Source organism: Microcebus murinus, chromosome 16, assembly GCF_040939455.1.
Source record: "Microcebus murinus isolate Inina chromosome 16, M.murinus_Inina_mat1.0, whole genome shotgun sequence".
Classification (NCBI taxonomy): domain Eukaryota; kingdom Metazoa; phylum Chordata; class Mammalia; order Primates; family Cheirogaleidae; genus Microcebus; species Microcebus murinus.
In genome coordinates, this window is record NC_134119.1 from 12,754,174 (window position 1) to 12,777,612 (window position 23,439).

The following is a 23,439-nucleotide window of genomic DNA, read 5'->3' on the forward strand; positions in this document are numbered from 1 at the left end:
AAACCATCCTCCCCTCGTCCCCTGCCCTCCTCAGCAAGGCCGTGGGCTCCTCCAGCCGAGCTGTGAGTCTCTGCATTTGCACGAGGCTTTCTCACCGTATTGTCACTGGCACTGGGACGAGACTCCATAAATGAGGCCAGCAAGAGCAGGGCCGACAGAGTCCATCGCCACTGGACCTTCTATTCCCGGCCAAACTCCACTTTCCATTTCTGGATCACCTTTGAGGACCTCTCTCAGTACAAGCTTGCTTTCTCCTAATCCTGTGCCTTGTCCTTGAATTCACTGACTTTGTGGGTTCCATTTTCCGCATGGAACCCTACTCCAGCACTGTCCTAGAGAAGTATAACGCAAGCCACAAATGCAAATGATGTGTGTAATTTTATAGTTTTGAAAAAAGTAAAAAGGAATTGGTGGAATTCATTTGAAAAACATATTTTGTTTGACCCAATATACCCAAATTATTATCATCTCAACATGTAATCAATAGAAAAAATAATTTGTGAGATATTTTTATATTGTCTTTGAAATCCGGCATGTATTTTACACTTTAGGGCACATCCCAGTTAGGACTAGCCACCTTTGAGGGGCTCAGTGGCCGCTTGTGACTTGTGACTACTGTGCTAGACAGCCCACAGCCTTATATGTTTTCCTCCTCCTGTAAATCAGATTTCCTTCTCATCAGTAGTACTATGGTGTATTGCAAGAGCTGGGGAAAAGCATTCCAGGCAGGGGGAGCAGCATGTGCAAAGGCCCTGAGGCAGGGTCAAGAAGGCAGATGTGGCTGCAGCCTGGGGAAGGGAGGTAGAGCATGAGACCGGAGGGAGAGGGTGGAGCCAGGCTTGGAGGCTCTCATGGCTGTGAGGACTGCCAGTCGCTCACCAGGTGAGGGGGCAGGTGGCCTCTGTCCACTCTCAAAGGGCAACAGAATATCGTTGGAGGCAACAAATGTGAAGTTTTACCAAGTAAACCTTTGCAACCTGAATCAGTCTTTTAGCTACCAAGAAAAAGGTGATTTATATAAAACCAAGTCGTTCCTTGCAATGCTTCATATTAATGATCACAGGTATAGATTTTTCTTCGGGAGCTTATCAGCACAAAAAGAATTTGCAGCCAGGAAGCAGTCAGAGCGCAGAGCGTTCACTGTCGATTGACTCATGCGATACCTGTCTCGCAGCCGCGTTGAGAAGGAGCCGCGTTTGATGACCAGGGAGGGTCGGCTGCCGACCTTGCCCATAAGGGTGTGAGTTTCGATTCTGGCAGAAGTTCGCAGAGAGGACTCTCGGGTGGGACCTGGGCCTCAGAGCCCCTCGGTGTCGCCTGGCCTGGCCCCTCAGGCCGTTGGGGCTGCACGTGCGCCTGGGGGCACGCACCGGCCCGGGCGTCGTTCATCCGCCCGGCAGGTGCTGCGAAGCCTGTGTTCTGCGCAGCGCACTGTTCAGGAGCTGCGGACTGGGGGAGGATCGTTCCGGGCGGAAGGAATGGGGGATCAGAGACGCTGCGGAAGAACCCAGCTCACTCTGGGTTGGAGCAGAAACCGCACGAGGGAGTAGAGGGAGATGAGGCCGGGAGTCGACGGGGCCTGTGGCCGGCGGGGCTCTGAGAGTTATGCTTAGTGAAACCGGCGTGGAGGGAGGAGGCCTGAACAGAGGACAGCCGTGACCCCACGTAGGTCCCAGCAGGACCCCGCGGCTCCTCTGACGGAATCAGGAACGGAGGCCGTGAGGAGGCCAGCACGGAGGCAGGGCAGGTGACGATGGAAGCTCAGACCAGGGGGGCGAGGCCTGGTCCCACGTGGCATGTGCTTGGGAAATAAACCGATGGGTGGGTTGGATGCAGGGGTTAAGGAAAAGAGAAGAACCGAGGGCGACTCCGAGATTTGGGGCCTGAGCCAACGGGCGAGCAATTGATCACCTCCTCTCAGGACAGACATCTTTGCTGCAGTGACACGGTCTGGCTCAGCCTCATGTCAGAGTCTGATTGTAATTTTGCATCTGTGACTCTTGAGTAAAACCAGCAGATTATGCAGATATGAGGAAGGAGCAACAGGCATGATGTGGACACAGGAGAAAGGAGAACAAAGAAACCATGGCTGACTTAAAATATAGATTTTACATCTGGAGAAACCGAGGCACAGAGTAGTTAAGCCACTTGTCCAAGGTCACATGGCTAGGATGTGGTTCAGCAGGATTTGAACCCAGAGCCTGTGGTCTTATCCACTGTTCTACTTAACCAGACGCCTGGGATGGATGTTAAGTTGTTTGCAGAATGTTACTGTGTGTGTGAGTTGGTTTTTCACTGTGCTCGATACTGTTGCTGGGAATGCATGCACACATCTTTGCACGCACGAGCAAATGTTCCTGAAAGATAAGCTCCAGGAAGTGGATTTGGTGGGTCTAGAACCCCTGATGTTCAGCGGCATCTGTCGGCTCCCACCCCGTAGCTCTAAACAGCGCAGACCGGCACCCCGCACCTCTTGCCCTCCTCAAAGCAGCCAGACCTTCCTCGCAAGTAGCACTGGCTGTTGAAGGAGGCTGGGCCTCTTGCAGGAGGTGAGGGATGGGAAGGTGGTAGTGGGGATATGATGGGCTTTTTATAAACCACCAGACAGACCCAGATCAATAATGCATGTTCCAAAAAAGCCCGATACATTATCTCACAGTCTGCTACAACTGGCAAGCAGAGGGTGGTCCTAAAAAATTTATCATCTGCTATTTTCTGCTCATCCGTGCGGCAGTTCTGACAGTTCTCTGGGCTGGAGACTTCTCTACTGAGATAATCCCAGGATTCCGTCCGGTCCCAGGGCGGGGAACAGCCGTCCATCCTAATTAGGGTCCGGTTGGGAGGCCTGGTGCTGGACACGGCTTCCTGACTGCAGGGCCGGGGGGTGGAGGCCGTGCCGTGTATAATCAGTGTTCCTTTCCCTGCACGCATTTGGCTCCCCGAGTTGTCCTTTGGAAGTGTCAAATGCCCGGGGGAACTGGTTCCAGGGGCACATTAGTTGGTAAGTGGCCTAAATAATCAATACATTTTTAATGCAATTGGGAAAAATCTCTGTGTTCGTGTTCCGGCGACCCAAGGGGACCATCGGGCTCCCGGCCGGCCGTCCTCTCCAGGAGGGTAGGGGAGAAGCACGTGGAGCCAAGGTCTGGTTTGCATGCTGTCCTTCGTCCAGGAAAGCCCTGACCAGCGCGCTCTGCCAGGGCCTAATGCAGCCCAGACAAGCCTGCGGAGAGCGCCTGGGGCTCGCACGGCTCTGAGACGCCCGAGGAGCACCACGTGGTTCTGGCCTGGAGCAAGAGAACTCTTGCGACTTCCCAGTTCTGATCTGTCACCACTTGAGATTTTCTTTAACTGGACTTATTTTGGGGTTATTTTTCCCTATTTTGTTCTGGTTTTGTTTTTATTTTTTACTCCCATCTGAACAATAAGAATGGACTTACTTTTGAAGCTTAAGTATTATTATATTTCTTTATTTATATATATTTTTTGAGACAGAGTCTCACTCTGTTGCCCGGGCTAGAGTGCTGTGGTGTCAGCCTAGCTCACAGCAACCTCAAACTCCTGGGCTCAAGCGATCCTCCTGCCTCAGCCTCCCGAGTAGCTGGGACTACAGGCATGTGCCACCATGCCTGTCTAATTTTTTCTATATATATTATTTGGCCAATTAATTTCTTTCTATTTATAGTAGAGACGGGGTCTTGCTCTTGCTCAGGCTGGTTTTGAACTCCTGACCTTGAGTGATCCGCCCACCTCGGCCTCCCAGAGTGCTAGGATTACGGGCGTGAGCCACCATGCCCGGCCTTTAAGTGTTATTTTAAAAGGAAGCTTTGAATCCTGACTGTAAATGAAAGCCCGGTACCCATTGCTTTAGGAACAGCGTCTCTGCGACACCAAGTGCAATGAAACTGAGCAGAGATGTTCAATGTCAGCGAGATGCCGCCTCCACGAGGCTCCCGTGTCTTTGTTATGATAAAGGGGATGGGCAGTTTTGAGAAAGGCGTTGAAGCTGAAGCAGTCCTACCTGAGACCGTCTCCTGATGTGATCAGCAGAATGGAGATTGGAAAAGGGAAGAACTTTCCCAAGTGGACTCAAGGGCTTTTAATATTGGAGTCCCACTTAATATCGGAGTCCCACGGCATGGATGCTGTGTGGCAGTGGTTCTCATGTCAGAGGGTTAAGGATACAGCCAGGCCGGGCGTGATGGCTCACACCTGTAATCCTAGCTCTCTGGGAGGCCGAGGCGGGCAGATTGCTCAAGGTCAGGAGTTCGAAACCAGCCTGAGCAAGAGTGAGACCCCATCTCTACTATAAATAGAAAGAAATTAATTGGCCAACTAATATATATAGAAAAAATTAGCCGGGCATGGTGGCGCATGCCTGTAGTCCCAGCTACTTGGGAGGCTGAGGCAGAAGGATTGCTTGAGCCCAGGAGTTGAGGTTGCTGTGAGCTAGGCTGACGCCACGGCACTCACTCTAGCCTGGGCAACAAAGCGAGACTCTGTCTCAAAAAGAAAAGGATACAGCCAGGCCCCAAGCCCCAGGATGGCAGGAGTGGGTTCTCCACCGCCCATTGGCCTGCGAGTCTACACCAGGTCGTAATAAGGCGCCTTTCAGCGAGCCTCTGAGGTAGTCAGATTTCAAGCATGGGTGCCCCAAGACTGGATGAATGGCGGAGCAAACGTTCATCTTTCAAAAGAACTCTTTGCCTTTGAGGACACCTTTCAGTGAAAATGCTCCCAGTAAAGGTACAGGGTGAAAGCTGTCTCACCAGACAGCTGGGTTCAAATCCTAGCTCTGCTGCTGACGGTGTGGCCTTGGGAAAATTACTTAACCTCTCTGTGCCTCAGTTTACTCATCTGTAAAATGGAGATGGTGATCGTTAAGGCCAGCTTCCTTCAGTGTAGCCTGGACAAATGCTGCAGATTGCTGTCTATCTACAGCAGTTTTTAAAAGTGATTTTGAAATCTAAATGTCTCATCACACTGGACGGCAAGGTTACTGTAGAATCTCTTCCCAGCCAACACGGTCACTTGAGCCTGCTGGCCACACTCTGCCAGGGACGTGAGCCAGGCATGCTCATGTGTCCCCAGTTTTGAGTGACACTTGTCACTCATGTCTGCCGTGGGTGGTTCTTCTGCCACTCCTGCATGTCTGGTGAAGAGCTGCACCATCATGGCTGGCAAAAGGCAACCAAGGGGTAGTGTAGGGGGCCTGCAAAAATGCCTTGGGAACAAGTATGCCATTGGATAGTAAAAAACACGTGTCACCACCACTCTCTGTCAGTCTAGATTCTCTCAGTTCTAAGTGACAGAAACCCAACTCAAGCAGGATTGAGGAAACACAAAAAGGAATTTATTTGACTCATGTAAATAAAAAATCCAAATATATTTTGAGCTTCAGGTGTGGTTGGATCCAGGAGCTTGATCTCTGGGGTCACCTGTCTCTCCGTCTCCCTGATCTCAGCTTTCTTCCAAGTGGGCTTCACTTTCGGCTCTCCACTGACACTCGTGGTGTTGTAGACCTACGTGAACACTACAGGAAGTCATCCCTGTGGAAAGAGAGCGTCTCTCTTCAACAAGTCCCCCGCCAAGTCTTTGGGTGTGGCCCTGCAGAACATCCAGCCAACCGTGAACCGATCAGGAAGGCAGCTCACCACGGCTGGCCAGACGAGTCCACGTGCAGGTTCCTGGAGCCGGGGATGGGGCCGACCGCACTTGAACCGTGAGGACTGGGCGTGGGGCCGGGTGGTTCCCTAAAGGAAAATTCGAGAGCTGTCACCAGCAGAAAGCAGAGCCGCTGGTGCACACTTGAGGCAGAGTGACGCCCCTGGCACCCCACGCGGCTCTCTCGGAAGCAGCGTGCTCCAGCTATGGCCCAGACACGTGGGTTTACCAGGAGATCCAGCGGCAGACAAAACAGAGCTCACGTTCTGGTGCAAGCGTTAATAAACTAGACACGTAAGAGCCATACGGCAAGGCAGGGAGAACAAGCTGGAGGTGTGAGAACCATTGTGATTGTGTGCGGGGCGGCCTCAGTGCGTGGCGGAAATTCACTCAAGGAAGGTGAGGAAACCGGTTAAGGGCCTCCGTGGGGAAGAGCATTCCTGACGGAGGGAACAGTATGTGCCAGGGCCTAGAAGCAGAGCCGTCCCAGCGGGCGCACAGAGCAGCACAGAGACCGGAGCACAGCGGCAGAGCAGGGGCAGGAAGGGCAAGGGCTCAGGGGTCATGGGGCTCTGCTGGGGGAGTGGGGCATACAGGGCATCAGCCTTTGAGCCCAGGGAAGGACTTTGGCCCTCCGAGTGAGACGGACACCAGTGAAGGACCTTGAGCAGACGAGGGCCATCATCGGACTTGTGTCTTAATGTGACCCTTCTGGCTCCTAGGTGGAGAACAGCATAGTAAGAGCAGGGTGCGCACCATGGAGTCTACTGCTACAGTCCAAGCACGAGGCGAGCCCCGCGGGCAGTGCACCGCAGTGACCCGGGCACAAGATAACGGTGGCTCAGCCAGAGGCAGGGAAGTCCTCAGAGGCGCTGATTCCAAAGGCGGACCTGACACAGTGTGCTGGCAGATCTGATGTGGAGTGGGAGAGGGGAGTTGAGAATGACTCCAAGGTTTGGGCCTGAAAACCCGTAAGGATGGATTTTCTATTTGGAAGCAGGGAGAGCTACGGTTAGAAGCTCAGTCCTGACCTGGGAGGTTGCAGGCGCCTGTGAAAAGTGGAGGAGCCACGTCAGAGTGAGGAGTTCGGGGGAGAAGCCCGGGCCTGGACGGGGTTGGAGTGGGGAGGGTGGGAATTGGGTGCAGATTGTGCACCGCTGTGTGCTTTACTGGGCCTGAGACCCTCACCGGACCCTCAGAGGGGCCGTGGTCCTGCAGGCTGCAGGGCCCAGCTGGGAGAGCTGCCTGGAGGGAGAGGCGGGCTGTGGAGAGCCCGGGCAGGAGTCTGGCTGGCTCCTTGTTTTCCGCCGTCTGCCTGTGAACACCAGGAAACCGCACCCTGTGCTGCAGTCTGCTACCCAAGATCGATGCTGAGCTGCAGGCTCGAGCACTCTGCAGGGGCCACGTGGCTGGCGGCCCAGGTTCCAGACACCCGGTCAGCAGTGGCTTCCAACTTAGCCTCGGTGAGACCCCACCTCCGGACGTTGCTGCCGCTGCTCACTGGGGAAGAAAACATGTGGGTGCAGGTTATCTCAGGAAGAAGAGAGGCTCTTTCGGACCCACCCTGACGTTCAACTTGCCAAGCACATTCCTGGGAGTTTTTTTGTTTTTTTTTTTCAATTCAGCAACACTTGGGAGATCACTTGAATCTGGAAGCTAAGTGGATTAGGTTTGGCTGCAAGTGAGAGAAAAGTAAAGGAACAGTGGATTAAACAAGATAAAAGTTTGCTTCTTGCTCACATAAAAAGGTCTGAAGGTTGGCAGTTCCAGGGTAGGCTTGGTGGCTTCGAGGTTGTCAGGGACCCAAGTGCCTTCTCTGCCTTTCCGTTCTGTCATATTGCCTGTATAGCTTCCACCTTTGTGGTCACTTTGTGGCTCAGAGTGGCTGCTGGAGCTCCAGCGTCATAACCACATTCCAGGAAGGAGGCAGCGGAAGGGCAAAAAGATGGACCTCCACGTTGAGTCAGCCCCCTTTAAGGACCTCATCTCAGAAGTCACATGTAACATGGATAGAAGTTATTTGCTTAGCAGGAATCATGGGGCACATGCAAATTTGGATTATTCAAGGAGGAATTAACTATTTTTTGCTGAAATGTGAACGAGTGTGAGGAAACACTGGGGACAGTGTAGTGCCCCAAGGCCAGTTAGCAACAATGGAGCCATCTGGACTCTAAGACCGAGGGGTTCAGGGTTGTAAGTGGAACCTGGAGAGAGACGGCCACCCAGCCAGAGCCGTCCCCCTGTGGACACCACGGGGAGGAAGGTGGGGAACCTGTGCCCCAACCTCACTGCCTCTTTCACTGGCCTCCTGCCAGGGCCCCGTCGTCCACACACAGCCCACAGCGGGGTCAGGGAGCTTGCCATAGCTCACCACGCCAGCGCCCTGGGGCAGAGCAGGGCTGAGCGTGGACCACCCGCACATCCGGCCTGGGAGAGCCTGGGAAATGTCGTTTCCTAGCTAGGCGCGTTGAAAAATGAAGGCCTGTGAAGAGGGAAGAAGGGGAAAGAGAACGGTGAGCAACCCGGGGTCTCAGCCGCGCCGGCGGACAGGAGAAGGGTCCCGGCCAGGCGCCGCCGTCGCTGTGGGCGCTGTGGTTACGTAGATGGACACCGGCGAGGTCTGCGCAGCGAAGTGACGTTCAGGTGGACCCCTGAGGAAGGGACCCTGCCGGCAGAAGTGCAGCAGGTGCAAGAGCCCTGTGGCAGGGACGGGCTTGCCAGGCACGGAGAGGAGGGCAGCAGGGCCTGGAAGGGCAGGGGAGAGTGAGGGGAGCCAGCGGGCGGATGGGGGAGGCAGCCCAGGGACGAGGGTGGCAGCAGGGAGACCCACTGGTGGCTGCCGTGTTCCAGGCGGGAGATGCTGATGGCGCAGGGCTGGGCACACCGAGGGAGGGGTGGGCGGACCCTGGTCTGTCTGGCCAGGGTCCAGATGGCCAGAGTGGGCGGGAAGGAGGAGAACCGAGGAGGACTCCAGGTTTGGGCTGAGCTGCTGGGCAGGTGGTGGTGCCATTCGAGCATGGGCCACGGGGGCAGGAGCGGGCGTCCGGCCCCGGACAGACACTAAGCTGCTTTGCAAACCTCCCCCAGCAGGCTGGTGGCCGGGCGGCAGCTCTGTGTGGTCCCCTCAGACAAGCGGGAGTAACACCTGGAAGCTCCGCCGAGGGCAGAGCACTGTCAAGGTCAGCACATCTAGAAAATTCCAAGTTAGAGGAATGTTGCTGGGTGGAGCTTCTCGGGGAGGAAATGACCGAGGACTGCCGAGGCCCATTCCTTACACCCAAGCCCTGCCACTTCCCCTCCCCTGAGAATGGCCATAGCAGAATTTTCTCCCAGAAGCTTCTGGAACCAGTGCCTGAAGAAGGCAAAGGAGGCAATGTTACCTGCATGGTCTGGCAGCGCAGTGCGTGCTCACAGAACCCCAGTCCTGCCTCCCCGATGTCCGCTCATTCGATGCTGGGCTTAGGAACCAATTTTCAGCCGTGGCTTTTTGTAGCTAAAACCAACAATAACATTTGACCTTGTTTTGTAACATGGAAGGGTCAGGAACGGTCCGCCTTTGCACCGTGGGAGGAAGCCTCATCTGATTGCAGGTCCCGGGAGCCCGGTGTGATTGTTCTGAGTCGGGCATGGCAAGACCTGCCCCTGCAGCAGTGCTGGCCCAGCCCGTGCCCAGCCCGCAGGCTGTCTTCCCCCCTGACTCCCGGTTCTCTGTGGGTCTCTGGACCACGACAGAGCGTTACCTTTGCTGGTGTGGTTCGCTGTCCCTTCACCTGGAACAGAATCAGCTAGGGGCTGCAAACTCAGGGCCCGCAGAGCCAGGCAGGTGCTGGAAGGCGGCAGTGGGCGTAGCGGGAGGCCTCCCCCTATCTGGCCCTCACTACTCAAGCCACCCGACCGTGGGCCCGTCCAGACCAGATCTTTATTTTTCCAGCAAAGCCAGAAAGCTGAGTTGATGTGAAATCTCCCAATTAAATACAAGTAAGCAATTAATTCAACTTAGTAAATACTTTCAGGCAGACCTAAATCAAACACGCGTGTAGACTGGAGTTAGTCCCGAGGGGCTCAGTTTGCAAACTCTGTGTGAGACTATACTCGGGAGCTACGCTGAATAAAAATGTTAAAAGCAAACATGCATTAAGTGCTTTCTGTATGCCAAGAATTGACCTAAAAACTGTACGTATGTTTTTCTCAATTAAAATTCAGAGCCACCCTGGGCAGGAGGCGGTGTCCTTCTCCCTGCTGGGCAGATGCGGGGCGGACGCGTGTACGAGGGGTGAAGGCTTGTGCGTAGGTGCCTGGTTAATAGGAAGGGCCAGGTCAGGGCTGGACCCAGGCCTTCTGCCTCCAGCATCCTTCCCATCCTGCTGGGCACGGTGACATAGAGTGTTTTAGACTTGTCCTAGAGTTTCATAGTCAGAAAAAACCCTTATGCTAAAGTTATCTATGAGCTGGGATTTTACAGAGAGAAATTGAGGCCCAGAGAGAGCAGGTGATTTAAGTAGGCAGCGCACACCTCACTCTTTGGTCTCTCAATTCAGTGCTTTTTGGTACCCAAAGTCTACAGAGGAGAAGAGGCCTGGTGGCTCAGGCTAGAACCAAAGTGCGTGTGTGTGGCTGCGTGTGTTACACACCCACATGCGTATTTAGCAGCTGAACCCTTTGGAAATGCAAAACTAACCAGTACGAGAGGAGTCACTTGGGAAGGGCGGGGCTGGAGAGGGGTGTGTCGAGCTCCCTCGATCCTCAGCCCACCCCCCTCCCCGGGCCAGGTGGCCCTAAGGTCCCGCTCCTCACCGGGAGAGGAGGAAGCACAGCCCAGGAAGCCCCGGGAACGGGTGCAGGGAGAGCGTGGCAGGTGACGTATGGCCAAAGCAGAAAGTGTCCTGTGTTCCTGGGTCGTCTGTAGAAAATCCCCCCACCCCGTGCCGCCTTCCCCCCAAATCCCAGAGCCTACATCCCATAGGGGTGGCGGACAGGCCTACAGCCCCATTCAGGGAGGCCAGGTGCCAAGTCCTGCTCTCCCCCATTTTTCTAGAAACCTCTGGCCCTCTCCGATCCATTTCTAATAGAGATAGGGATGCAGGATATATTCCACCTCCTCCTTAACTCCACAGGTGGAAAAACAGCGACGCATGGGGTAGATAAATGGCCACGAACACCCACTGGAGTGCCGAGGATCACACTGGGGTGCACAGTGACCCGGGGAGCCCAGGCCCCCTCCCAAGGGACAGCTAGTCCCAGCACCGGCCAGTCATGCCAGCCGGGATGTGTGTCCAGTGTGGACAGATTTCCTGATTTTTTCTTTTTTTTTCAGGAGAAGCCAGAGATACACATTTTTAAAGAAAATCCGGGGCCAGCTTTGCCGTCAGGCCCAGCAGGTGCAGTTCCAGGGACCCACGATCCCTGGACTTAATGTCTTAAGTCCTTTTAAAATCAGAAGACAAAATAAACTTTAATGTTGGAGAAAACGTTTTGCTATAGGATATTAATACATTCATCTCTGTGCCGACATAGCCATAAAGTCTAATTTTTAATATTTTTTATAGAGGAAGGAGCCCATGCAAGCAAAGATACCAAGTGCCCATAAAAGTCATAACATGGCACTAGGAAAATGTCGTACTTTGTAAAATCTGGACAAGTAATCGCATCCCTTACGCGCTGGGAAGACATCACGGAACGCTTCCGTGGGCAGGTCCAGCCCGTGGGCCTTCCGGCTGTGACATGTTGTTTACTATTCAGAAGCACCCGTGGTCTGCAGAGAGAGAGGGTCCTTGCCCAGAGGCTTCGCTGGAACATTCCATGCTATGTTATCTGTTCCTCAGATAAAAGGAAGGCGTAGGTGGGAAGGCCACATGCATCGTGGAATGTGCACTGTTCGCCTGTTTCTAGTCAGTTCTCCTTTCTCCCACACCTCCGAAGTATTTGGGGTGAAACAGCCTCACTTTAAAATATACAAATACTTCAGAGCAGAGACGGCCCCTTACCCCCCACGCACACGCTTCACCCCAGAGGCACTGTCTGCAGCGTGTGTGTCCCCTAAGAACATTTTCTCTTCATTCACTGACACAGAAGTGCCAAGAAGAGCAATGAAAAGCAGTGATGGAGGGGAGAGGGTGGTTTCAGTCAACACAGCCCAGAGAAGGCCTCAGTGAGGAGGCAGTGTTTGCAGAGACCTGAATGCGACAGGCATGAAGTCCAGGCTGGCGGAGCAGCAAGTGCAAAGGTCCTGAGGCAGGGTCACGCGTGGTGTGCTCGGGGAACCGCCGGGAGGTCGGCATGGCCGTAGCCGAGGTAGCACTAGGGAGCGAGGTAGCAACTGTGCTTGGGGGGAGCGAGCGTCCAGATCACCTAGGGCCAAAGGGAGGACTCTGGCTTTCACTCTGATTAGAGCAAGACGGGCAGGCACTGGAAGAGTTTGAGCAAAGGAATAGGATGATTTGACTTCATGTTTTAAAAAGAGCTCTCCAGCCACCAAGTGGAGGGCGACATAGGGGGCAGGAGAGGACCCAGAAGACAATGCAGGAGTCTACTGCAACAGTCCAGGCAAGAGACAGCTGTGGTTAGATACCAGGTCGAGGCCCTGGGTTTACTGAGTCCAGCTTTACTTTTCTCCCCATCCAAGTCTTCCTCCCACTGCTTTCCCAGAGAGCCCTGCCTGCACGGATTCTAATTATTCACCCATCATTTTAAGAAAACAGACATAGCCAGGCATCACCTCGTTGCTCACGACGCCACCCAAGTTGGGGGCGGTAGGCGTTTGTCTTGGCGGGGCGCAGGCGCATCCCGGCCAGCAAGCAGACGCAGGCCACCTAAGCCCGGGGTGGCGGCAACAACACAAAAAGGGTCATGTCCTGTTTTAAATCTTGCAAGTCCCTGGCACCAGCTAAGTCCCCGTAGGTATCCGTTGCTGTGACTCGGACCTTTAGAGGAGCACAGTAACTGAGCACTTTCCAAAGCGCATTTCCTGCGACACCTGCGTCGCAGGTCATCCGCCCGCAGGTCGGCACGTGTCGGTGTTCGTCACTCACAGACTTGCCGCACCGTGCGCCGAGGCGCGCATAGCTCGCACGTTAAACCCGTAATTCCACGCAGTTACTCGGGTGGAGATGAACCGGGTTCTTTAATTCACTTTAAAGGAAGCTGTCGGTAAGGCACGGCATCGGCGGCGCCCTGACGGGGCCCCCAGCCAGGCACGACCGGGTGGGCAGTTGGGTGTCGCGAGGGAAGCACTGTGTTCTGGCAGTCGTGTCCTGGGGGCCCCGGAATTCAAGTCCCCCCTGTGGGGTGGGGGCGGGGCCTCCTCCGCCCGGCCGAGTCACACACAGAGGTGTCAGGGTGACCTCACCCCCGGCCCAGCGCGGCGGGAGGATGTGGTCATGGAAAGACACGGAGCCTGTTTTGTCTGCACGTCCCGATTTGTGTTGGGCGAGCCACGTTTGGCTTGGCTGGCCCGGCTTCGTGTGAATGTCGCAAACTCGCCTTTTTATTTCCGTGTGGCCCCCTCTGCCAGGCCCCGTCCCGCCCGAGCCGCCCGCCCGTTTAGGGCTGGGTGGGCGAGGGGCCTGGGTGGGGAGGTTAGGGGTGCGGGGCTAGGGAGCCCAGTCGCCGTGGCAGCTTTACCAACCCAGGTTACTGTCCCCACGGGCAGGCTTGGCACGCGGTGCCGCCCGTGCACACGTGCTGCTGTTGTGTCCAGGGCACCGTCCAGTCGTGCCGTGGCAGTGGGTTGACACAGCTCGCCTCCGCCGGCCCACCCGGAGGGGCGAGTGCGGGGACAGCTCACCCCAGGGAGCACGGACGGCTCACCCCACCCCACCCCACCCCGGTGCAGGCCGGGGAGACCTAAGTACTTTGAGACCCTAGATCTGAGCCCGTTAGAAACAAGAAACGGCTCCACAGGCTGCTTGGGTCTGCCAGAGCCGCGATCAGGGCAGCCGACTGCAAGCCGCTACCCCCAGGCGACGGCGTCCCTGCGTTCAGTTCCAGGAGAAGTGTCCAGCCAGCAGGGCAGGTGGCGGCTTTTGTCCTTTCTGCGGTCTCTGGGGACCGAGACAGGCTGCGTTCTCAGCACTGGCTGCTTGTACCTCAGTGTTTGTGAACGGGGTGGGCGTTGGGGGCAAAGGGCGGATCCCACCTGGATTCAGCGCCCTGGACTCAGGCATTCAAGGTACCCTCGCTGAGCACCTGCTGTGTGCCAGGCACTGTGCTAGGCTCTGGGCTGGAGCCGGGGAGCCCAGGGGACAGCAAACAGGGTAAATACGTAAGAGCATATGGTATGCTAGATAACAAGTGCACAGTTGCAAATGTAAGATAAGGAAGGGGATGTGATATGCCGGGACGGGGGGTAAAACGTTGGGTGCGGTGCCAGGGAAGGCTGCGGCGAGAGGGACGAGGGCACTGGCCGCGGGGAGTGAGGAAGGGCGTTCTGGGTAAAAGGAGCAGCCCCGGCTAAGGCTCTGCAATGCCCGGCAAGTCTGAGGACGGGGGACCCCTGGGGCTGCAGAGACTGGGCGGGAGGGGACGGGATCCCACAGCACCCTGGGGATACCTTAGGCCTCAGGCTTCTCGGGGTGCATGGCAGCCACAGAGAGAGTTCGGGAGCCGAGGGACTCTGGCCGCGCCGTGGGGAATGAATGGTCCGTTCGGGAAGCAACTGACCTGGCTGCGAGGGGAGAGGGGATGGCCTGGCCCTCGGAGGAGGTGGCAAGGCCCGATCGTGGGTGTACTTTAAGGAGAGAGCAATAGGCTTCGCTGAGGAATCCGCTGGACGTGGGAACCGAACAGTGGGAGCGAGGAGTCGCCAAGATTATTGCTAAATAGCCAGAGGAATGGGGAGGTGACATCAGGAACCCCGTGGTGGGTGTGGCACTCGAGGTGCCAAGTGACATCATTGGCTGGACGGCTCTGGGTTGTGCACCAAGCCAGTGATTGCCCAATCCCAGATGTCCCCTTGCCTTTCCACAACTTTCACCATGTTTAGGTGCCACTTGAATTATTATTTGCTTTTTAAAATCAACTGTAATTGCTTTTTCAATAAGAACAGGATTTCCACTGACCTAAGGGAGATGCTGAGGTCACGTGCCCCAAGCAGAAGGAAACTGGACCATGCACTTAAAGCTAAGCCACTGCTGCCACCTGCCTAGAGCTCGGAGCAGGCGACAGGTCACCAGCCTGGAGATGTGGGACTTTCTCCTTGAGTTTATCAGAAGGCATGAAAGGGAACCCCGTCCACACCACCGGGACCCCTGGTGCCTGGTGATGTGGCCCTGTGCCGCCCCACCGCTGGCGTGCCTGCTAAAGCGGGGATCCTGGGTGAACCACCTCTGGGTCACCAAGGGACCGTTCGGAGCTTCACTGAAGCCAAGAGTCAACCCAAGAGCATAGGGACCTCTGTGCTCTGCCTGAGGACATTGTCACCATCTCCTGCATGGTGTGCCCGGAACATTCTATGAACGTGAAACTCAGCGCCCTGCCTCTGCCGTCGGACAAGCCCGGGTCTGCATCCTGGCATAGCCCTCCCGGCCGTGCAGCCTCGACCAGCCCACTCCCCGAGCTTGGTGCCCTCTTCCGTACAAGGGGCCGTTGGGAGAACTAAGTGACACGAGTCATGAGCCCAACAATAAACATTCAGCCAACGACGGTCACCACTATTAATTTTAATGATTATTATTGACAGTAACACTTCCTCTACCCCAGGCATAAGTTGGAGCCATCTCAGCTGCTCGGATCACGGGCCAGGCAGCTCAGGAGCGTGAGCGAAGCTCGTGCAAGCCGCAGGGAGTGCTAGGGAGTGTGGCAAACTAGAGAGCACGTATTCTGTGTAGTGCTGTTTAAAGTCAAATTTCTAAAATTCATTGTATGAAGCACAAAAACACGCATACCAAGCAGTTTGGGCACAAGCCAGTCTGGGCTCCTGAGTTATGCAAAAACCCAGTAGTGTAAGATGATATTTTATTAGTTAATCTAGGAGGTATTCGTTGAGCAGCTACTATGTGCCAGGGTTGGGACCACAGCAGTGAACAAACAGGCTGAATCCCTGCGCTCGTGGGTCTGTTCCGGTGAAGGCAGCAGGCGACCTGCAAACAAGTGGAATAGGAACAACTTGGATGTCCGAGGACAGGTGGCGTCCGATCAGTGCCCTGAAGGAGCCACCCAGGGAGCCTGTGGTCCGAGGGTGAGGGCCCTGGGGGGGCGCCGTGGACGTGGCAGCGCTTAGTCTCAGGACCTCGGCAGGACACTTGTGTCTTGCTTCGTGGTAAAAGCCAAGGTGGAGGGAGCAGCCTGGCGAGCAGGGGCCCCGCCTGGGACCCTAAGGGGCCAGTTCCCAGGGAATGGCTGGTGACGCCGGGACCACACCAGGTCACTTTGCAGGCTCCGCCGGGTTAGCGCCAGCCAGCCGAGGGCGGCCTTGTGGGGCCCCCTCCCCCAGCCGCTCCGGCGGGGTCTTTGCACCCGGCGAAACCCGCGGTCGCCCACCAGTCACAGCAGGGACGTCTGCGAGGTGTGTGGCCTCGATGACGGGTGTCCCCGCGGCTCTGGGGCCTGAGAGTTCCTGTTCGGTTCACAACACAAAGCGGGCTTGTTCTTCCACTCACCGTAGGCGACCTTGGCTGGGAGGCCGGGGAGCCTACCTGGTTCTGCGCGGGAGGGATGGGGGCCCTTATAAAACCACCTCAGTGCTGGCTCGCAAGGGCAGGTTCCGTCCCCTTCAGCCATTCGGGGCGTTTCTGCGGGGCACCCACGCTGTGTCCCTCCGAGGGAACAGCGCCTGTGTCGCCCATAACTCCCAGTCCAGACAGCGAGGCAGACCACAAAGAAGCCAGTAGACAAGATCATTTCAGGAGATAAGTGGCGTGGTAGGAAGTAAGCCCGGTGGCGCCCCCTCGGGTGGGCAGATCAGCCAGCAGACCCCAACGGTGGGTTCTGCCAGTCAAAGCAAAGTCTCAAGAAGAGAATCCCAGGCAGAGGCAACAGCAGGTGCAAAGGTCCTGGGGCAGGAGTGAGCTTGGAGCATTTGAGAAATGAGGAGGCCAATGCAGGCATACCAACCCACATGAGCAAGATGAGCTAGCTGGGAGGAGCCAGGGTGGTGGGTGGGTGGGGGGAGGTCAGGAGGGGTGTCTTGGGCCCCACAGAAAGGAATTTGGGCTATGTTCTGAGTGCCTGACAAACTGCTGGGTGATTTTGTGCGTTGGAGAGATACGATCTACCTTTGCCTGGGGGAGGCTCTAGCTCTGTTTCCTTCCCTGTCTAACTGGAAGCTGGGATAAAAGGGCCACATAAATCTCCTCTTTGCTCTCAGCCCTTGGGGACAGGAGGCTGAGGTGGGTCTGATGAGCTGTTTCCGCTCTCTGGGGGGTTGCCGGGGTTGGGATCACAGGTCTCTCCGGCAAGAAGCAAAGTGCCTGCCTGCAGGTCCTGTAATTGGCCTCATGCTGCTGTCCCGACACATCACCACGAACTGGGGGGCTTAACACAACAGAAATTCGCCCTGGCACAGCGGTGGGGACCAGAGGTCAAGATCAAGGTGTCGGCAGGGCCGCGCTCCCCCGAAGCTCTGGGGAGAGGCCCTCCTTGCCTCCGCCCGCTCCGGGGGCTCCAGAGTTCCTTGGCCTGTGGACGCATGACTGCAGTCCCTGCCCACCACCACGTGGCTGTCCCCGCTGCGTCTGTCCTCTTCTGTCTCCTCTACGGACGCCTGTCACTGGATGGAGGGCCACCCGGGTAATCCAGAACGATCCCGTCTCGAGGTCCTCCCTTAATCACTGCTGCAAAGACCCTCTCTCCAAAGAAGGTCACTCAAGTCAGGACACGGCCATATCTTGGGGGGCAGGCACCATTCAACCGCTGCAAACCTCGAGCACTGCAAGAAAAGGGGGAAAACTGGGGAAGTGAGAAAGGATTTCCATGGAGTTTTCCCATTAAATCTGCTAAGCATTTGGATACCAGCTGCGGTGCACAGTTGCACATCCACTCTTCACACATTTTTTTTTTGAGTACCTACTGTGTGTCACGCATTGTGGCCGCGCCAGGGATTCGGCACCGAGTGAGGCGCGTGGCCTTTGCGCTCCTGGGACCAGGGCCGCTCCCGTAGGGCTCCGCTGACGGCCGTGTCCCTCCATCCTCGGTGCCTCCCTCTGCCCCCGGCTCCGCTGGGAAACAGGAGCAGGCGTGGACGGAACCGGCTACCCGGCCTAGGTAATTAAGTCCTAACACGCGTGCAGGGTGACCAGGAGCCAGGGTGACCCCAGGAGGCCCCCAGCAGGGGTGCGCCAGGCTGAAGGGTTGGGGCGGTGGGTTCCAAGCTCCAAGGCCAGCTGCGGACACAGGAGGCGAGCGTGGGTCGTGGGTCACGGCTGGCGCAGGGCGTTTCAGCTGAGGAGTGCTCAGGGAGAAGGTTGCCATGGGGTTGGCGTGACCAGATTTCAATAACAGCGAACAATTCTTGGGAAAGTTCCAAACAAAACAAAGTGTAATCTTCTCCCGGTTTACACGGTGGTTGCTTTCAAAAAAAAAAAAATCTGTGTGTATTAATACCCTGCAGAAAAGACGTTCTGTTTGTATGTAAAGCAGTGCTCGGGTCCAGGCTGGGATCATGTGTGGACAGGCTTCACCTAGGTGCGTTGAGAGTCCACCCCACAGTGCCGCGGTGGCCCCTGCCCACGAGTGCGCGCGTGCCGCTCCCCCAGCTGTCCCCCTGGGTCTCCAAAGTGCCGGGCCCCAGGCCGGGGGTGTCAGCCGTCGAGTGTCCCCGGGTGCCCGCCCTGCGTGGGCGCCGGCCGTGGGGTGCCGCCCGCCCCGCGTCTCACCTGCGACCCTTGCTTGCAGGTTCCATGCAGGTGATGAACAAGACGCGGCGCATCATGGAGCGGGGCGGCGCGCACTTCGTCAACGCCTTCGTGACCACGCCCATGTGCTGCCCCTCGCGCTCCTCCATCCTCACCGGCAAGTACGTGCACAACCACAACACCTACACCAACAACGAGAACTGCTCCTCGCCGTCCTGGCAGGCGCAGCACGAGAGCCGCACCTTCGCCGTGTACCTCAACAGCACCGGCTACAGGACAGGTGAGGGGCCGCGGGGCGGGCGGGCGGCACGGCGTCCTCACGCAGGAGCTCAGCCCAGCCTCTCTGGGCGTGGCCCACTGGGCACCGGGTGCCCGGGATGATTCTGGGTAGTACGTGGGACACCCTCCTTTTCGTTTGCACGAGTTGCACGTTTATTTCTGTGTGTTAGAAAAATGCAGATTTATTTACCGATAGTAGTGATATAAAGTGACCTTTTCGAAAGAATTTGAGTTCCAACAAAAAGCGAGTCCAAGGCCAAGGGAGTGGCTCACACCCGTAACCCTAACAGTCTGGGAGGCCGAGGCAGGATGACCACTTGAGGCCAGGGGTCGGAGAAAAAGTGAGTCCATTGAACGTGTGACTTACAGTACAGGGAGGCCACAGAGTACCCACGCGTGGGTTGGCACCCTGTCAATTGTTACTAAAACCATGAGGGATTGTTTTATTGACTTCACACCATCAGCCTGGAAGAAGGTTCCAGAACGTGGGGGTGGGGGTAGGAATTAGTAGAGAGGACAGATGTTGTGTGGCTGCTCTCTGCGTGGCGGTGACCGGGATGGGGCGGAAGCCGACGTGGTCAGGGACTGCTTGTCCACACGTACCGGGTGAGCGCCATGCCTCCTGCCGGCAGTGCCGGGGTGCCCGTGCTGGGCAAGGCTGACTGGATCCTGTCTGCTCGCCTTGCAGGGGTCCTCTGGTGGGTCCCCAAGGCTCGCCTGCCAGGCCGGCTGCCTGAGGTAGGGGTGCAGTCGCGGTAGGGTCGCTTACCTCCAGCGTTGTCGCAGAATCCTCCAGGCTCGATTAATTCAACTTGCTTTGATTAAAGATAAATAAATACTCCCCACCACGGGTAAGGAGCCGTGGCAGTTGTGAAATCAGATATTGTGGCTCAGATGTTGCAACCCCAGGAAGTTGCATCCAAGTGACAAGGGGTTTGTTTGGTGGGAGTGACGCAAGGGAAGGAGCACGCCTGCCTCAGCTCGGTTCACAGCGCTGAGCCTGCAGCCCTCGAGGCCGGGAGCTTCCTCTCAGATGCACGCTGGGCCGGCAAGGGCACTTTGGCGTGGGGAGCGAGCCAGTGAGGTGTGTCTTCTTCCAGAATCATCCCAGCCCCAGAATCGCATAGAAAGTGGGTCTGCTGAGCACTAGGAAGGCCTCATTCCTATACTTCGTTCCTATATGTCATACGTGTTGTTGTGCAGAAGCATAGCCCGGTTGCTGCTTGACTCCGCAAAAAGCAGAGTTCCCATGATCCACCACCCGAGACGTTTAGGGGGCCAGGAGATTGCAGGCAGAAGCAGGACAGGTGGGGCCTGCGGCCCAGCAGTGGCCCTTTATTGAAGGGGCCATCTGCCACTCAGGTCCCAAAATTATAGCCGTGCATGCTCAGAATTACCAACCTTCAAATATTTTTACATCTGAATTTTTAGCTGAAACCTCCTGATTTTAAAATATGTTGGCAAAACTCACGGGGTTTTTTTGTTATTTTTTTTTTTAAATGTGCACTCTGGGCCAAAGAAAATGTGTCTGAGGGTTGGGCGTGGCTTACAGACTAAACTCCCCCTTAACAACCTCTGGCAGAAAGGTCTGCATAAAAACCTTTCACTTTGGGTGCCAGAGGAACGGTGAGGACCCTGCATGCTCTCGTCAACCCCCCTCACTTCACAGCCAGGGCTACTGCAACCCAAAAAAGAGATTTGCCCTGAGTCATAGAATGAGGTGTTTGCGGCATAATCCAAAGGGAGAGCCAGACCAGGGGAATTCAGAGAGGGGTGGAAACTGTAACCGTCACATTGAAAGGAATCTCACATATCCTGTGACACGTTGGGGGCTCATGGTGGGTGCTAAGGCCTAGTGTTTCAAAATCATACAGGTGGCCAGGCACAGTGGCTCACACCTGTAATCCTAGCACTCTGGGAGGCTGGGGCAGGCGGATTGCTCAAGGTCAGGAGTTCAAGACCAGCCTGAGCAAGAGCAAGACCCCGTCTCTACTAAAAAAAAAAAAAAGAAAGAAAGAAAGAAAGAAATTAGCTGGACAACTAAAAATATATAGAAAAAATTAGCTGGGCATGGTGGTGCATGCCTGTAGTCCCAGCTACTTGGGAGGCTGAGGCAGAAGGATTGCTTGAGCCCAGGAGTTTGAGGTTGCTGTGAGCTAGGCTGATACCACGGTCCTCTAGCCGGGGCAACAGAGTGAGACTCTGTCTCAAAAATAATAATAATAATAGTAATAATCATGCAGATAACAAGAAAAGGAGCCATCTTAGGAATAAACATCCTTGAAAATTAATTTCCCAAACCTTATCCTTGAGTTTATATAAATCATCAGAAGCTGCCTCCCCAAATGATTGCTTTCATTCAACTTTGCTTACTTATCTTACCCTCAATGAAGGCTGGGAACATAATGTCAAATATGAAGAGCAATACACACAAAATATCTACATTTTATGTAAAACTGCCATTGTGAATTTTATTCATTATACTTAGAATGCCCTTCTTTCTGTACAAGGAATCCCATGCTACCCTAACCTTCAGAACTCAAAACCAGTTTGTGGCAACTCTGATAAGTGATGTGCTTCTGGTTATTAAATACCAAGAGCTGTATACCGTATGTATACAGCTGTATACCGTATGTATACTTTCCCTCTTTGCCCTGGCAGCTAGGAAGCTCTGATTTGAGTTTTATGTTAAGTTGCTATTTAAAGTGAAAACAATTTTAAAGATCCCACTATATGATATTAGCTATTACTGCTCAATGTCTGTTGATTGAGAAAATGACAAAAAACTGTAATAAATTCAGAATACCTTTTAGATTAAATTTTTCCTTTTAATTTGATTTATGTGATGCATATTAAAATATATAGTAAATTTTTAATCCCCCGAAAACTGAAGGTCAGCTGTTTTAAACCCTATATTCATGGGGCCATCTAGGGGAGTTGGTTGAGTTGGATGGGAATTTGGCTGTGTGTGAGAGAGACCTAAGATACAACTAGTTATCACTCTCTCAATTAAAGTTCCGCTTTGCGTTGGTGGCCTTGCTCTATGGATTTGGTCAGACTCTACTCCTCATTTCCTATTGGTGAGAAGCAAGTCACATGGGCATGGCTGCAAAGCAGCCTGGGAAATGTAGTCTTGTTCTGTTGGTCATTTGCCCAGCTGAAAATTATTTTACTCTGGGACAAGAAGAAAATGGATACTGAGAAAAAATTAAAGTCTCAACTACCCTAACAGTTTTGAGACATTTGTGTTTGTGATACCCTTTGGAATTCAGGAGTTCAGCTTGCACTGAGGAAGACTGACACCAGTAAGTGGACCAACATTTCATAGTAGTGCTCTTAATGTGTGTAGTTGGGTATTTTATCTTGAAAGATGAAATTATAAATTTTGATAACTTTTATCAAATATAACTTTATTATCAAAATAATTTTGTATCTAATGATATTTAACAAAGGTTTGCTGTACTTGTAACTAATGGGTTGATTCTTTAAGCAAATGATCAAATGATGTGTCACTTGAAGGAGTGTAATTTGTTCAACAAATTTAAATGATAGCTCAAGATGATAGCCTTTATTCACTGCACCAAGCTCATTTTTGCAAAAGTATTTGAGGATTTGATCAATTTTTCCAAGGGCCTCTCCTAATCCTCTGACATCCGAATCTCCCCGTGTGAAGTGCTATTACCTCATCATCCTGTTCAACGGTCTCTTCTCCTGTGATTTCCTAGACCGGGTTATTATTTGTCTGCGGATTTGTTTTGAGCTGTCCTCCAGCATCACTTTAATTAATTTCACAAAACTGCATCTTTTTGAAGATTTGCAGCTTCATTTTGCAATCATCTTGTTTGTGTGCTCCATGTTTGCAAAAGAGATTGACAAAGGGTGAGGTGAGAGATGCTAAGTTCAAGCAGGGTAAATATCAATTTTTTAATGGATATTTCTATGTATGGCTTCTTACAGCTTTGGGGACCTGGATCTCAGATACGAATACCCTTGAAAGGATGAACTGCATCCTCACTTTTCACAAAGTGCACTTGGTCATCCTGTCACACGTTGCAGCAGATGAACCGCTGTGCCCTGACTGCTCGCTTACGTGCCCACGAGTCCGAGTTGCACAGTGTCCTCAGCGTGGGGCACCTCTCAGCTCTTTGCAAAGTGGTTGAGGGCATCAGCTTTGCCTGGGTTCAAATCCAGGCTCTGCCACCACCTGTCTGCGTGAACTTGGACAGGTTACTTAACTTCTGTGTCGTGGCTACTTCATCCATGCAGAACAATATCACTTAGCTCATAGGGTTTTGTGAAAATTAAATATGTTAGAACAGTGGCTGGTACACGGTAAGCACTTGAGAAATTTAGCGATGATGATGATGATGACGACAACGACTTGCCCACGTAGCGCGGCATCACAGAGCCCACCTCAGGCCAGTGTTCTGATGAACGTCACAGCTCGTTGCACACAGGGGTGACAGTGTAGCAGCATGTGCTCAGCCTCGCTGGCAGTCAGCGACATGCAAATGAAGCCAACAGTGCACTGTCACATCTCACCCGTTGTTCAGAGGTTCCATCACAGCGAATGTTGGTGAGGATGTAGGAAAAGAGGAAGTCACGGGCACTAGCAGTGGGAATGCAGATCGGTCCCTTTGCTTTGAAGAGCAACTGGCCAGTTTCGGGCAATGTTGAAAATAGGCCTCTTCTTCCACTTGGCAATTCA

At 54.3% G+C, this 23,439-nt stretch overlaps 1 protein-coding gene across 1 annotated transcript in view; it reads left to right on the forward strand.

Moving 5' to 3' along the window:
• Window positions 1-23,439, forward strand: part of SULF2 (sulfatase 2) — a 102,836-nt gene that overhangs the window by 23,453 nt on the left and 55,944 nt on the right. The window contains exon 3 of the mRNA XM_076010891.1: window positions 18,493-18,732. Coding sequence (XP_075867006.1) covers window positions 18,493-18,732 — 240 coding nt within the window. The remainder of the gene's footprint in view (window positions 1-18,492; window positions 18,733-23,439) is intronic.